The sequence below is a fragment of the Phaenicophaeus curvirostris genome, chromosome 1 (genome assembly GCF_032191515.1).
Source record: "Phaenicophaeus curvirostris isolate KB17595 chromosome 1, BPBGC_Pcur_1.0, whole genome shotgun sequence".
NCBI classification, from domain to species: Eukaryota; Metazoa; Chordata; class Aves; order Cuculiformes; family Cuculidae; genus Phaenicophaeus; species Phaenicophaeus curvirostris.
This window is the reverse complement of record NC_091392.1, coordinates 125,728,953-125,745,710: the sequence shown is the minus strand read 5'-3', so window position 1 is coordinate 125,745,710 and position 16,758 is coordinate 125,728,953. Positions and strand designations below refer to the sequence as shown.

General features: G+C 38.6%; 1 protein-coding gene across 1 annotated transcript in view; it reads left to right on the top strand.

Annotated features, from left to right (window-relative positions):
• Window positions 1–16,758, top strand: part of POLA1 (DNA polymerase alpha 1, catalytic subunit) — a 206,027-nt gene that overhangs the window by 81,600 nt on the left and 107,669 nt on the right. Inside the window, exons 29-33 of the mRNA XM_069873687.1 lie at window positions 756–961; window positions 2,227–2,359; window positions 3,918–4,049; window positions 6,106–6,280; window positions 15,296–15,477. Coding sequence (XP_069729788.1) covers window positions 756–961; window positions 2,227–2,359; window positions 3,918–4,049; window positions 6,106–6,280; window positions 15,296–15,477 — 828 coding nt within the window. The remainder of the gene's footprint in view (window positions 1–755; window positions 962–2,226; window positions 2,360–3,917; window positions 4,050–6,105; window positions 6,281–15,295; window positions 15,478–16,758) is intronic.

Here is a 16,758-nt window from a genome sequence, read left to right as displayed (position 1 = left end):
TATATGAGGGACATAAAACTCTAAGGATAGCCCCAAATTAAAAGTGAGCATTGTTCCTGCAATAGGAAGAATTGAGATCTAAATGAGAAAAAGTAAATGCATTTATACACACATACATGGGAAGTTTTTAAGGAAAGCTTTGGTTAAAACTGATATTGTGGTCCCAAAGCTAGATAGAAAACCAGTGGTGTTTTATGCTGCAAGTGCTGTTCCTGTCTTAGTGAGACTATGTACTGGAAGCAAAAGAACTTTAATTTATGTAAAACTTCAGTCAGGCTGTTGCAAGGCACCTTTTTTTATAAAGCAGTTTCCATATCCTATCTAAGCAATTGTCTCTTATGTTTTCCTAGTAAGTGGATCCCTACTCTGAAATCCCTTGTTTGTTTAATTTATGTGAGCGACTAGATGGAGTAGCTACCCGAGTAACACTGGCTAGAGTCAGTTATCTGCAAGGTCACGTTCAGTCCCATGCTTCTCTGCTCTGCTTCAATATTGTTAGGGAATCAGATATACCAAACTGTAAATCCTGACGAAGCCAGTAGGCGAACCTTAATTTTAATAGTAGCTTATGGTCACTACTGTGCACTTAATTTCACAAGTAATGACACCTGATGAGTCTAAAATGTGCGTGCAAAGACACAGCATGTGATGCTATTTATTTTTAAACTTGAGAGTGATACACTTCTACATGGGAGTGGGTTTTGTCTGTAGTTATTAAGGTGTTGCATTTCATTTTAATGTCGGTGCATTTGCAGATCAAAAGTGAGGTGAACAAGCTCTATAAATTGTTGGAAATCGATATTGATGGAGTCTTTAAGTCATTGCTACTCCTAAAGAAGAAGAAATACGCTGCTTTGACTGTGGAGCCAACTGGAGATGGGAAGTATGTAACTAAACAAGAACTGAAAGGATTGGATATAGTCCGAAGAGACTGGTGTGATCTTGCAAAAGAGACTGGAAAGTGAGTTTCTTTATGGCATTGTCTTCTTTGCTCTGTTTTGAACATGCTTCATAAGCAGTGGTATCACGTGTGTGATTTCCTGAACAGTACGGACTGGGAACTTAGCATCAGTGTTAGAGTATCTGAAGTGATTTTTGTAGGAGATTGTAAACATTACATTTTGGCATTGGTAACATTATACTCGTGGAAGTTCAGATGTCTCTAATTTCACTGTCTGTTTTTGCATGTTCTGTGGAAACTGTGCATTTGAGTTATCACAATTTTGTACGTGTAGTTTACTAAAGCACAGCTGAAATCTTGTGAAGATGGTGGGTGCTGTCGGCATTTTGAGTCATGGGTCAGAATTTTTTGGAAGATGGTTAGGAAAACTGATGGTCAGCTCTTTCAGCATCCTCTACTGAAGCCAGAAGTACACTGGGTGCAGCCTGAGAAGATGATCCCTTCCCCAAAGACTCTTCCTCTTCCAATTTTCAAATTATACTCTTCTGATACTTCATTATAATGGTTATTGGGTTGGTGATATATTAATTGTCGTTGCACAGGGAATTTTCATTCTTAAATTCAATATAGATAATACATTTAGCACTGTAGAAAGAAAAATGGCGTGGGTGAAGAGGTGGTCATCTGGGGGCTAACACATTGTGTACTGCCTCTTGAATATTTAATTTAAATTGTGGTCCAAATGTATCCAAAAATGAATACTTTTTTACATCTGTAAAAATACACCACATGCTTGCCTACTGTTCTTAAGACTTGCATTTTCTAAGAAAAGATACATCATAATAGAAGCAAATTTTTCCAAGTTAGGAATGTATTAGTAATTAAAGCTATACAAATGTTTGAGAGTGTTCTTTAGTGACTAACTCTTCTGCAGCTGGCAGATCTTCCAACCACATTTTACAGAAATAGGCAAGACTTTGCTTACTTGATATGTTCTCTTCTCTTCCATCTTAAGATACCTGCTATGGAATAATAAATGGCAAAATGAAATGGCAGCAGAAAATAGAAACCAGTTGCACTCATCAATTTCAAATCACTGTTTAACATTAGGACTATGTACAATAATTTGCTTTTAGTAAAGTGAAGTAAATAAATAAAAGACAACATGAAATATCCTGACAAATTTCTATAAATTTAGCATCAGACTTCATCCTCAGGCTCTTTAGTTCTCAGAGGTAACACGGGGGAAGAAAGGATTGTGTTTGTTGTAACAGTTTTGCTTTGTGTGTCTGAAGCCTTTCTTCATTTCTGGACTGTTCTTACAGCTATATAATTGGTCAGATTCTTTCTGATCAGCCCCGAGACGTAATTGTGGAAAACATTCAAAGGCGGCTTATAGAAGTTGGAGAAAATGTGATCAGTGGCCAGATCCCAGTAAATCAGTTTGAAATAAACAAGGTAAAAGATGTCTCAGCTTGTTTCTGTCTCAGAAAAACTTTACTGTTCCTGAATATATTGACTGCTGATAAAAGTATTTTTTAATACTTACGATGCTGTGAAACATCAGCAGTGATGTGGTGAATAGTATGGAACATACTGCAGAGATACTACAGTATGAGGAAAAAAAAAACTTGTGGAGCTAGAAGTCAGTCTTGTTTCCTTAGAATAACAGCTTTGTGTCTTGTCCCATCCTGCTGTCTTCTGCACTGATTCTGCACTTTGAGAATGACATGATAGCTCATGCTTTCAGGAGAAGTTTACTCCTGACTTGTTATTTTATATTTGAGGCTTAAAATATATAAGGTAAAGAATGCTGTGGAAAAGAATAAAATGTTCTGTTTTCTAGAAAAAACATATAAAAGCATATTAGTATTGTTAGTTTATTTCCCCTCAAAGTTCGTAGAAGAAAGCTAGTAGTCATTTTAAGATCTCATTCAGGACTTTGCTGCAACAAGTAAAATACTCTGCTTTACCTACAGGAGTTTTAGCAAACAGCGTTGTGGTTTTGATTTATTTTTAGGAATCCTTAATGAAATTTGTATTTTCACTTACAAAAGCTTCCCCACCACCACCAGCTGGGGGACATTTCTCTAATGAATTGGTTGCAGCATACCCCTGTCATTCTTCTAGTAGAAGAGATTTCCCAGTCTAAATCTAAAGTTTCTTTCTTTTGCCAGCCGGACATCTGTCTGCTCTATAAGACTGTGTTCATTCATTTGGTTGAGACACGCGTTCAGGTTGCCATTTGAGCATTAAAGAAATGACTGATTTTTATAGTTGACTTTAAAAAAAACCTGTTCTCATTGCAGATATTCTAAGAGTACTTGGTATGCCCATAAAAGAAATCTATGGAATTGTTTTCACTTTAAATAATGAATGTTCCTCTGTTTTACTACTTCAGAAAAAATGAAATTATCTATTTCATTATTAAGTTGCTTCTAAGAATTGGGATGTTGGTAAATATTTAAATGTAGCTTTTTCTATAAAGAAAAAACTCATTGTGGAATCTCAGTAATGTGAGAGACACGGAAATATATAAATCCAGTTGTATCCTTTTACTCTGAAGGTTGTAAATACACTTAACTACTTGATATTAGTATTTCCTTTGTGACCTGAAGTGGGCAGGGGTGAGGGGGTAATCTCTGCCTGTTTTTTTTTACTCTGCATGATGTTTTCATCTTCAATTTAGTTTAATTTTAAAACAATTGTGTTACATCTGTAGCTGTTTGAACTGTTTCACCTTTATGTAATGCATTTTTCAGATAGCAATTGTAAAAGCATCCTCTCATTTTATTAATAATAACATTTTTAAAGGACTGGTACCTAGACCTTAATGTCAGGGAAATACCTTCATTATAATTTTTTCTTCTTTCTTTTTTTGTTTTGCAAATACACTTGTGAATAGTAGATGGTTGAAGATATATGCGGTCTTGTCTTGTAAAGTTCGAGTTGTCTATCATCAAAGTAAAAATTTTTCTCATAGTTACATTTCTGCTTTTTCCTTTTGATCTCCTAGGCATTGACAAAAGATCCACAGGATTATCCTGACAGAAAAAGCTTGCCACATGTGCATGTTGCCATGTGGATAAACTCTCAAGGAGGCCGAAAGGTGAAGGCAGGAGACACAGTGTCATATATCATTTGTCAGGTAAAAATGTTTTTATTTATAGCTAAATTCTAGATATTGTTTCGAGAGATGGCAAAGAAAACGAGCTAAACTCATGGAAATGTTCTGACATTTCTGTGTGGTGGGACTATGTTATATTTTAAACTAGACAGTTTTCTATACTAAATTTAGTTTTATAGTGCTTAAGCTGATCACAATGGTTCTTTTATCTGACACTTCCCATATAGCGGCTGATAAAATGTCCCTCAGTTAATATGTTTTGGGAACTAGAACTTATTTTTAAGGAAAATACCCAGTCTTCATTTTAAGGAGAAGAAAATTCTGGTGGTGAAGAACGTGTCATTCCTGGAAAGCTAATCAGTGTTGGTGATTAAATAGTGTCATTGTTATTTCCAGCTTTCAACCTGTGTCTTTTCAATTCATAGTCATTAGATCTAGCAGTACCTTTCCTGGGTAAACTGGGCAATTTGATAAACTTTCTGTTTTCAGGTGTTTCTCCTGTAAATGCTTATTATCTCACAAATGTATACTCCACTTCGGATTTGCTAGTAAGGAAAAAAGCGTAGATTGGATTAGATGTACCAAGGGAATCTCTTATGCCAAACTGATGGACTTGGAAATGTGACTTCTGTAATGGACCAATATTTCAGCTCCTTCATTGTTAAAAACTGAAAGATACTGAGTTTTATTTAATTAGAGAGTTTTTAGCCTGGCGTGTCAAAGCTGCCAAGACTTACGAGAGCTCAGCCATGGGTATGGCGGAGCAATGGCACAATACAAAAGAAGAATGTACTTGTTGAGAGAAGGGAGCTGAAGGAATTGCATTGTAATTATTTTTGCAAAGCAGCTGGATGAGCTGAATAGTCCCAAATTAATTTTGTTCTGAATACTAAGTTGTCTGAAAGAAGTAGGAGGGACCAATGGCTTGCAGTCTGTCTTTATAAGTGATGGGTTTTCAGTCCGTGGCTGCTGACCCTATTGAAGCCAATAGCTCATCTTAACTGAAAAATGAAAGTGTCATATGTAAATGCCTGAGTTTTATTTTGCTGTAAAATGGCAAAAAAAAAAAAAAAAAAGACTGTACTTAGCAAAAACTAAACTGTGTGGTGCTCTCCGACCCATGCCTGTTATGGTTTACTTCTGTTACTGAATGCTTGCTAAAATAGTACTTTAAGTTCTGCTCTAAGATTTTTTTGACACGCAATAAAAATAAAATTTCCTGTTGTAGTTGTGGACTGGGAATATGATTCTATGGACTTGGTTGAGCTACATTTTTCAGAACAGTACCATCTTTTTAGAGTCGATACTTAATTCCTCCATGAATACTGTTTTCAATTTAATTATTGCCTTCCCAAATTGAGTTATTTTGTCCTTGTCTTCTTCTTTCAAGTTGGAGAAGAGTGTATTATCTTCTCTTAACTTCTTAGTGGTGTTTTTCTTTTGGCGTGAGATGTCGCCTCATTTTTCTTTCAATATTACCGAATATTTCAGAATTTGCTCTTTCAAATCAGTACTATTGCCTTTGTTATTTATTCGCATGCCAATGAATGATGGTCCATTCTATGACCATTCGTTCTATTTGTTTTTTTATAGAATCGAAGAATATGAATTTCCTAGAAAAACAGATATTGTTTTGATATCCAGGGCTCAGAATTTGCTTGTTGTGCAAAATGATAATGCTAGTTTAGTACAAAGTGAATCCAAAATGCATGCCCTCCGAGTATTTTTAACTGAGCTGATGGTTACAATGTGTTTTCATTGTACGTTTCAGAATTGACAGATGGGACTGTTTACTCTGTCTACTCTTACTGATTTGCACGTGTAGGCTGCAAAAATACAAGCTGGATTTACATTCTTGAACTTGCTAGTTGATGCCAGCATCAGCAATGCAGCTTTTTTTTTTCCCCCGCTACTGCTGGATTTGTATTGGATGCATAATAAATCAACCGAAAGAGAGTGATTGTGTAACAATTTTGTGTTGAAGTAATGGATAATATTTGGAGCCTAATCCTTTGTGGATTGAATGTGGAATTCACTTTTTTTACTTACTTTATTTTATGTGCGTCTTTTGCCTCAGGATGGATCAGATCTCAGTGCCAACCAACGAGCATACGCTCCAGAACAGTTACAAAAGCAAGACAATCTTACTATTGATACTCAGTACTACCTGTCACAGCAAATACATCCAGTAGTTGCTAGAATATGTGAACCCATAGAGGGAATTGATTCCGTTCTTATTGCAACGTGGTTAGGTAAGTATTCTAAATTCAGTTTATTTAAAGAATTACAAGAGACAGTGGGAAATGTTAATGTACAGAAATGCCTCCCAAAATCAGTCTTTTTACAATGTTACACAGCCTATAGAAAGCAGCTTGGTTTGTGAATGTAATTCCGTGACAGTTGCAGAATACCATTTTTCAGAAGGTGCTCATTAACATGAACTTAATCCTTGCAAAAATTTGCTGTTCATAAATGATAGTACGATTGCATGTGTTTGAGATTTTCTTAAGTTACTAGGGTAGTTCTGGAGCGTGCATCCGGAACTAGAATTTTCCCGGGGGAAATCCTAGCATCTCTAGCATCTTCCTAGGGAGAAACCAGTCATATGAAAGGATACACATTTTTAATAGAGGTAAGTGAAGACTTCAGTTATCTAGAACTGACCTATTAAATAATAGAAACATAAAACCTTAGTAACAGTTTTGCCTGCTCCATATGGAGAAATGAAGTAGCCAAAATTATTAAGTAGTACTATAAAAAAATGTTACTAATGATAGTGACCCACAGAATCACCAGTTTTTATTCAAATGAGCAACAGGGAATTGCTCGTGAGAGTTCTTTTTCCTCTGAAGAGACTGTTAGAGGAATTAGAATTAGAGATTTTTCTGCCCAGCTCTGATTTCCTCTGTCTTCTCCATTCCCTAGGCTCTTCCCTAGAAAGAAGTATAGGTATTGAAACATTGTTAGCAGTTCTATCAAGTCTCTTCCCATGAAAATACAGTGCTGTGTGTGTAATCCTTTTAGTGTGGTTACCTCACTAAAAGTGATTTGCCAACGGGTATGATCTCCCTGATAAACAGAAGATTTGTGATTAGTATCCCACATTGAGTTAATTATTTTTAAAATTATTACTCATGGACACAAAACAAGTTACTAATCTTGCTGACTGCTGAGTTCTTGAAAAGACTGTCCTCTCTCACAAGAAAACTTTCTAGAGAGTTGCACTGTATCAGTTTAATAATCTGCTGTTTGATGTTGTGCCCATGTCTACAGGAAGTTCAGACCTACAGAAATTATTTTGTTCAGAATTTTGGAACGCTCAAAAGAAGAGTTAGTCCTCAGCATTTTGTGTTTAGGTAATGGCCAAGATCCAGAATTTGGTCGTGTAAGACCAACCGGCAGCATGTTGCCTGTCAGGACTGTTCATCTGGGATGCTGCATCTCTCTAGCTTCCTTACTAACGGCAGGTTCTGCTCATAGTGAGCTCGCAGTTTGTACTTAAAATGTATGCAAGTAAGTTCCTGTCTTGTTACTTCTCAAGAAGAGTGATAGCTGTGAAAGTTCTTAATCTCTCAAGACAGTCCGTATAATACGTGGCTTTTTCCAAGTTATCTGTGGAAAAAAAAAAACGCACCAAAGCAAAAAAAACCCACTAATTTTGCTTTTCCTAGGATCGTGAGCAGGGTACTTACATACCATGTATGGCTGCAGGCATATTTCTTGGAGGCTTTTGATGTTGCAGTGTGTCATCAACAGCTCTGGTACTTTGAATAGGTGTCAGCCCTACTTCACACATGCAGGCTGGCCATACAAATCATTCTGTTTGTGTGGCAAGGCCTTGGTATACAACTTTCCCTCGATGTCAGAATGGACTATGTAGTATGCCTGACTGAAAAGGTCAAGTGCTTTTGGTTAGATTGAAGCAGTTTAAAGTAGGCGGTAAACTTGTACTTCGTTGAGATGTAAGAGAGGAAAGATTTCTGAAGCTCATTTATTTTACTTGGAAAAGATTGTTAGTCTTGTGGAGTTAGGCTCAAATTCACAGTTGTTCCTTATTCACAACAGGTCAGATTTTCAGAAAAGACTGGCTCCCTTCAGGCACTTAAATTAAGTGCCCAGATCTTAAGAGCTGTGTGCCACTTGATAGCATGTACTGTTTGCAAATGCCTGTGCTAGTTTTTGCGCTATAGTACATTCAAGATGAAAATTTCTTTTATGGTCTATAATAGCATCGTGCAGCTGAGAGTTTATTAATAGTCCACAATTGTTAGTCTGAAAACCTGTATGTATCTGTTACAACCATAGGTCTGAAATGCATTCACTTTGACCTTGCTGTGCTGTAAAAATGCTGTGTTTCTCTAGCTTTGTTTTTGTGGGAATGCCTAAATTGAATCTAGGGGTAAAGTCAGGTCTTTTTCAAAACTTCTGCTCTACTTAGGTCTTTTTATACAGCATTTAATCAGTCATACATAAGTTGTTGCAAGCTGAAGTTTTCTTACAGCTCTTCTATAACAGTACTTGAGGGATAGTCAAGTGGCTTTGTTTCAAAGAAATTGGAAGTAGTTTTAAATGTATGAGGTACTTGAGCGTGGCTTGCTAAAACAAGCGAACATGAAAACTCTTTTCTCTGTTGATAAGTCAGGCTTTTTTGATGAGTACTTTCATCATGTTACACATCCAAATTCCTATAGCTTTTCCTGTCTCATTGCAAAAAAACATGTTTTCCTGTCCTGAAGAAGAAAGTCGTGTTTTGGAATATGTAAGTGTTGTATCTGTGGACCAAAACTTGGTTGTATTCTCATTGCACTTGTCTTCTGCCTGATCTGATTTATTGTGTTACATGGCAGGGGGGATGGGATGAGGTGATTTTTGGGGTTCCTTCCAACCCTAACTATTCTGTGATTCTATGATAGGGTACGTGTCTGTATAGGGGGAATAATTGTAGAAAAAAGATCTCTGTTTCATATATAGCAGAATCTCTTTGTAAGGTGAATGTTTCATGGACAAGCCCATGAAGTTCCAGAAAAGTTGTGGCTGCCCCATCCCTGGAGGTGTTCAAGACTGGGTTGGTTGGGGCTTTGAGCAACCTGACCTAGTGGAAGGTGTCTGTGCCCATGGCAGGTTGTTTGGAACTGGATGACCTTTAAGATTCTTTGCAACCCAAACCATTCTGTGTCTCTGAGTTAGTCTGAGTAGATAAAATTGAGCCCTGCTTGGGGATGCTTGGCTCACATCAAAATGTTCTTTGTTCTGTCTATGCTTAAAGCAAGTTATTTTAAGCTGGTTTAGACACTGGAGAACAAAAGCAAATAACCACACCTCAAAACTGCAGAGAATTCCTTGAATGTCAAATTTATTCTCAATGGAATCAAGCTGAAAATTGCCTTTTTTTTTTTGGACATGGGAGGAAGTCTTGTTAGCCTTTGAGAGATGAAAATTCATTGTTCCTAAAAGTGAGAACCTCATGGATGTACTACAGTCACTGTCTTTTTTTTTTACTTGAAGCCTTGAGGAAAAGACGAGGATTGTCAGGGTTACTGAAACTAAGTGAAGTACGCAATCTGATCAGTAATCTCATTCAGTAAATATGATCTTAAATGCTCAGAGACTTTACTTACATCACTCTGAGGATACCTATAGCTTTTGAACAAAAAGAGCCACGTTGGCAGGATAATTCTCTTAACGTTTCCCAAGTAAGGGGGTTTTGTTGATAGGTAAATACTGTTCCTTGACTCAAAGAAAAATCATGTCTTCTTTCTTTGTTGTCAGAAGTATCTAGACGTTATGGAAGCAAAATCACTTAACCATGGGATTTTTGTAGCTAAATTAGATTTTTCTTTTTTTTCTCTAAATTATGGAAGTTGCTGGCTGCTGTCCTGGACTGTGCCATGGTCTTCTGAGAGAGACTTTTGCTGCTGCCTTGCAGGTGGACGTGCACACTGGTGCAGATTGCTTGGTGTTGAAGGCTATCTGATTTTAGGGAGTTATTCCTGGGTCTTGATGAAGCTTGCCGTTATGAGTACTTATCAGTACTGGTTCTTCCTTGCCCCCAGTGTCTGTGTGTTGGCTGCTCCTTGTAGGGAAACTCACACCACTGTAAACATAAGAAGGCATCTTTTTGTTTTTTCATAGAATCACAGAATGCTTTGGCTTGGAAGAGACCTTAAAGATCATCCAGTTCCAGCCCCCCTGCTATGGGCAGGGACACATCCCACTGGATCAGGTTGCTCAAAGCCTCATCCAACCTGGCCTTGAACATCTTCCAGGGATGGGGCAGCCACAACGCCTCCAGGCAACCTGTGCCAGTGCCTCACCACTCTCACAGGAGAAAAAAATCTTCCTAATATCTAGGCTAAATCTCCCCTCTTTCAGCTTAAAAACATTACCCCTCGTCCTATCACTGCACTCCTGATACAGAGCCCCTCCCCAGCTTTCCTGTAGCCCTCTTCGGGTACTGGAAGGTCTCTATAAGGTCTCCTTGGAGTCTTCTCTAGGCTAAAGAAGCCCAACTCAGCCTGTCCTCATGGGGGAGGTGCTGCAGCCCTAGGATCTTATTTCTGCCCTTTTATGCGCTCAGTCCAACAGGTCCATGTCTTTCCTGTGCTGAGGGCTCCAGAGCTGGATGCAGTACTCCAGGTGAGGGCTCACCAGGGCAGAACAGAGGAGAATCACCTCCCTTGACCTGCTGGTCATGCTTCTTTTGATGCAGCCCAGGATACAGGTGTCCTTCAGGGCTGCAAGGCCTTCTTAGTCATTTAATGAGTTGCCTTTAATGTTGTATTTAGCAGCTACCAGACAGACTCTCTTTACAGAAACCAGCACAGTTGTGCTTTTCCCTAGGGTCCTCTGGAATTACATCAGGTTCCGTCTTTTTTTTTTTTTTTTTAATTTGTTTTCTCACATTATACAGTGAAGTGAGAGAACGCTGGAAATAAAGGATACAGTGATGGCAAAACTCCTCCATGTCGATACAGTAACAAACCCCAAAGTGTACAAGTTTTGCTGCAGTTTTTTGAGATGCTCTAGAACAGGCTGGACCGCTGGGCAGAGTCCAATGGCATGAGGTTTAACAAGGCCAAATGCCGGGTCCTGCACTTGGGGCACAACAACCCTATGCAGTGCTACAGACTGGGAGAAGTCTGTCTAGAAAGCTGCCTGGAGGAGAGGGACCTGGGTGTGTTGGTTGACAGCCGACTGAATATGAGCCAGCAGTGTGCCCAGGTGGCCAAGAAGGCCAATGGCATCTTGGCTTGTATCAGAAACGGCGTGACCAGCAGGTCCAGGGAGGTTATCCTCCCTCTGTACTCGGCACTGGTGAGACCGCTCCTCGAATACTGTGTTCAGTTCTGGGCCCCTCACCACAAGAAGGATGTTGAGGCTCTGGAGCGAGTCCAGAGAAGAGCAACAAAGCTGGTGAAAGGGCTGGAGAACAGGCCTTATGAGGAGCGGCTGAGAGAGCTGGGGTTGTTTAGCCTGGAGAAGAGGAGGCTGAGGGGTGACCTCATTGCTCTCTACAACTACTTGAAAGGACGTTGTAGAGAGGAGGGTGCTGGCCTCTTCTCCCAAGTGACAGGGGACAGGACAAGAGGGAATGGCTTCAAGCTCCGCCAGGGGAGGTTTAGGCTAGACGTTAGGAAAAAATTCTTTACAGAAAGGGTCATTGGGCACTGGAACAGGCTGCCCAGGGAGGTGGTTGAGTCACCTTCCCTGGAGGTGTTTAAGGCACGGGTGGACGAGGTGCTGAGGGATATGGTTTAGTGTTTGGTAGGAACGGTTGGACTCGGTGATCCGGTGGGTCTCTTCCAACCTGGTTATTCTGTGATTCTGTGATTCTGCTTAAAAATCCCTGGGGGTGTTTAAAAGATAGGTAGATGGAGTGCTTAGCGTTATGGTATAATAGTGGCCAGGTACAACTGGACTGGATGATCTCAAAGGTCTTGTCCAACCTAGTGATTCTATGATTCTGTGGTGGTTGAGTCACCATCCCTATGACTCTATAGAAACCGGCTTAACCATTCTATATGAGAAACAGACTTGAGGCGCGTTGCGCGCTCTGCCTGCACGGGAGGCTTCTTGCAAGACCCCACGCAGGAGACACGGTGGCTCCGCAGCGCAGGAGGGGAAATAAGAAACGAGAAACGCGACAGCGCTCGCTTGCGAAGGGCAGAGCCCCCGGCCGCCCGGGCTTGGGCTGGGGATGCTCCGGGATGCGCTGCGCGGCGCCGGCCGCCGGGTGGCAGCAGGGGATGCCGTTTCCCTGCCTCCCGGGCAGAGGAAACTTTTCTGCGCTTTCCGACTAACTAAGGCGAAATCCATGGAAAAGCCGCCCCCTCCCGCTCCACGGGGAAAGCGGGCACCCCCTGCCCATGTGCCCCCGGCGCTGGGACCATCCTGGGTCTCTGTGTGCTGAGCTCCGACTCTCTGGCCAGGGAGCAGGTGTGGGAGCGTCTGTGGGAAGATGTGGAAAAACAACCTGCAGAAACGTTATTTTAAAAATACTGCCATTAGTAACATTTATTCGACCTGTTTTCAGTTTCCAGAGTGGCTGCTTTTGCTGGATACTTAGTAAATGTTTTTAAAATTCCATTAAGTAATTCCAGAACAAGTCTGGGACTTCTATTATTTACTGTTGTCACGCTAGGTTCATTCATGTGTTTTTGGTGTTACCGTTCTTTGTCGTGCATGCAACCTCACTGTTTTGGTGGGGCACACCTGCAGTGTAGGTAATTTAATGACAGCCCTGAAGATTTTCATGTTCCAGTAAGTCAAAGTCCCTTTCATTTTTCTTCATGTCATGCGAAAAAGAATTCAAACTACTTCACTTATTAGTCCAATCCTGTTAATTTAAAAATTACCAAAACGAGATGCTAGTTTTTCCTCCATCCATCACATACTCCCTGTTTTGTTCACCGAGTAAAGTAATACAACCAGTGTGACCTGGTCTGAGAGGATACCAGTTAGTGTGCTGAAATGGGTTAATTGAACCAACTAACTATTCCTGAAAGGAGATAATAGATAAAATGGGTCCCAGTTGCACGAGATAATTGAGGTAGGCATGTTCTTTAAAATCCTGATTTGTGGTTCCTTTGATTTCACTGGGGCTGTTTGCACACCAGAAGTTAGATGTACACTTGAATCATCACAGTATTTTTCCTGTTGTTTTCTCCAGCCAGAACAGCTAAGAAAGTTCAGAGATAGATGTGATTTGAATTCTTCCAATGAATGAATAACATTTTTTTTTTAATTTCTGTTAAATTATTATCAAATATCCAGGTGCTTATTTGCTCTCCCTGGTTTTGACTGAATATTGGAAAACTGCAGTGTTATGAAGACCACAATTTATCACTTTTTATCTTTTATTTAGTGAACTATTTTCCTCTGGGAAGCAACCAGAGATAAATTTACAGCTCAACTTTAATGGCCTCTGTATCAGAAAGTTGCATCAATTTTTTTGTTGTTCCAATTCTAAGGTAAAAGTAAAGTGAGAATTGCATACTTAGTCAATTTTTTGGGAAATCTTAATAGTAAAGTCAAGGCCCTCTTATAAACCTCTTATTTACTACCTGTGTATTGCAGAACATACTTGTGTTCTAAAACAGCAAATGTATTACCAAAATAAATTAAAAAAAAAAAAAAAAACAAAACCCCACAGTCTTTTATGGGGGGTTACCATAGGTATTAGAATGTAAAGCAAGCTATTGGTAATGTTTTTTGCTTTGTTTGCTTTTGCCTGTAATTGAATAGTAGAGAACTGTATTAAAAGTTTGAGAACCTCCTGAAGAGGAATTGTTACCCTTATGCAGTGGCATTAATTTCTTCTGATAAAATTAAAATTGGGAAGATTGATTAAATTTTAATGAAATCCCTGTTCTATGAAGAACCAAGTAAACTTAATTGGCAATGAAATTTTTCCCTTGTCCTTGAATTTGTTCTATGGTTGCAAAATAGAAATTCACAATAGCAATAATAGTCGCACAACTCAAATCTTTTCTGTAAAGACAGAATATACGTGCCTAAAAAACGCAACTGTTTTATATATGTGATAATATTTGTCTAGTTTAACTGAATATTGTGCCCAAACATTTTCTTTAAGTCTCTCAGTGCTGTATAGTAAGGTTAAGAAGAATTGTAAAATCTAGCTTTGCTTTCTGTTTGTAATCTTTCTTGTTCTTTCTATGGTAATTATAATATTTGTTATTGAAATATGCAGGAGATTTGGGATAATACATGGTAATCTGTTACTTGACTTAATTAGTCGCTATTACAAATATTTTTAAAGTGCTTCTCTTTGAACTTTTATTCTTAATAATACATTAAGTCATAGTTTATGGAACATTTTCTTCTCCATATTAATTCAATTAGGGTTTTTTCCTAGCATGTGCTATTTGCTAGAGTTTACAAAAAAAAGCTGTAAATGGGATACGTGGGATTTTAAAAGGTTGCACATGACAAAGGATGACAAAACCCGTGGATTTTTATTAAGTTTACTTTGGCAGTCTTATTCCTAGAGCAGTGAACTTTGTGCTTGCTTGCTTATTTACTTATTTGTGGTTGAATCGGTATTTTTAGGATCTCTTTTGTGTATTTATTTGTTTAAAATCTTGAGTTCTGGCAATCAAAAATGAAGCATTTTGTCTCCAATGCTGCCGTTTTAAATGCTGCTGCTGAATTTTAACCACTGCATTAGATTGAAACCTACATGCTGTTAACCACTGAGCCAAAATGAAATCGACCACTGCATTGAAATCAGAGTTGGCAGTTGTATACGGACTTGAAGGAGTTGGTAATAGCAGTGCACCCGCCTTTCTTTAATGGGGTTTTTATTCTCTGTTTTCAGTTTTAATGGTGCCAGTCTTTTTATTTAAAGACTGTTTCTTAATAACGATGCACGTTTTTATTGAAATATTTTCAGTGTAACTTAAGAAGAAAATAACAATAAAGTCATCTGTTAGAAGTGCTTTCCTCAGAAACAAAATGTTCTGTTGCATACTCCCATGATAATGCAGTGTGCTTGTTTTATTTATAAAGCAATCTTGCGTAAGAAGATAAGTAAGATCTCTTCATGTTTCATGGACCTTTATTCGTGGTTAAAAATTGTAAAATGCACTTATGTTTTATAGAGGAAGTTTTGCTAGGGAGAGATTTTCAGCTTCTGAATTTACATTTTATAACTTTCTTTTGAATCTGCTTCACTGAGCATATGAAAAATGAGCCTGCTTGCATGGTTGACCTCTTAGTCTTTTGAAATTTTTGTTTCTTATTAATAGGACTGGATCCCTCCCAATTCAGAGTCCATCACCATTACCATAAAGATGAGGAGAATGATGCCTTGGTTGGTGGCCCAGCTCAGCTCACTGATGAGGAGAAATATAGGGACTGTGAAAGATTCAAGTTTTGCTGCCTCAAATGTGGAACAGAAAATATTTATGACAATGTCTTTGATGGTTCGGTTAGTTGTTTGTTTTTCTGTTTCATTCCCATTCATCGGTGAGGGAGAAAAATACTTGTAGAGAAAATGACTTTTCAGATAGGATTCATGTGATGTAGGAGAAGATACCATTGAGTCCTGCTATTTATAGCTTTGGAACTGAAAATTGCTGAAAGGATAGGGCTGAAATATTTTTCCCATTTTTGCATTTCAGCTGTGTCGTCTAGCAGAACATGTGAGATTATCTAGCTTCATTAATCTGTTTGACCACAGTCATGTATGATTGTTGCTGTAACTTTTTAAAGAATCCTTATCTTAACACCTTAGTAACTTCCAGTTCTCTATTTAATGAAACTTTCATGTAGCAATGGCGATTTCTTATCCTAAATCATATTAATTGGAACAAAGTGTTTTTGAAAGTTGTGTTTATCTTGCTGCATCCCACCTCCCTCCTTAACAGAAAGGTTTTTCTGTGTTATCTCTCCTGTCTTTGTGTATTGAACATAAAAAGTCATAAGGGTACATTCTTGTTGAGAAGTTCTGCCAAATAATGTATCTCTGACCTTGGAACAAAACTTGAAATAGGGCCAAGTATTTAACTCTACAGCAATCTTATGTATGTACAAGTCATTGGCAAATTAGTGAGCTTCAGAGTAGTGAAAACCTTGAAACTGAAAGCAAATAAATCTTTTATCTAAATTAAAAGTAATTATTTAAAGTTAATTTGGACAAACAGCAGATGTTTTGCATTTTTGTGAATCAAAACAAAGCAGTCTTTGGAATCAAGTAAGAGGGAAAGGCACAAAAATCGAGTAATACTCTGTGAATCCTTGACTTTTGTTCGTTACAGCTGTAAATAAGATGGTTAATTGCATGTAGGCTTGACAACTTGCAGATGGGCCAACTGGAGAGAAGTGGATGTCAAAAACCTTAAAAAAAAAAAGAAGAAAGAAAGAAAGAAAAAAAAAGCCCCAAAACCCAAACAACCAACAGCCTTCGCCACCACCTCACCCTCCGCCCAAAAAAAAAATACCACCACCCACACCACTACACCCCAAAAAATCCAATGCAAAAGCCGCCAAATAACAAAGAAACCTCTGAACCAACAAAACCAAAATCCCTTGCTTCCACTTGCGATTATTTTGTGTTGTTGGTGGAGGTTTAGCCACGATGTCCCACAAAAGCTATGTCTTGCCTTGAAAGAAAGTTTTCTAAAAGTTGTAAAACTGTAGCCAACCTACCAAGTTGTTCTTTTTTAAATGAGAATTCTTCTACCAACATAATTTCAGTTGTTAATGCATC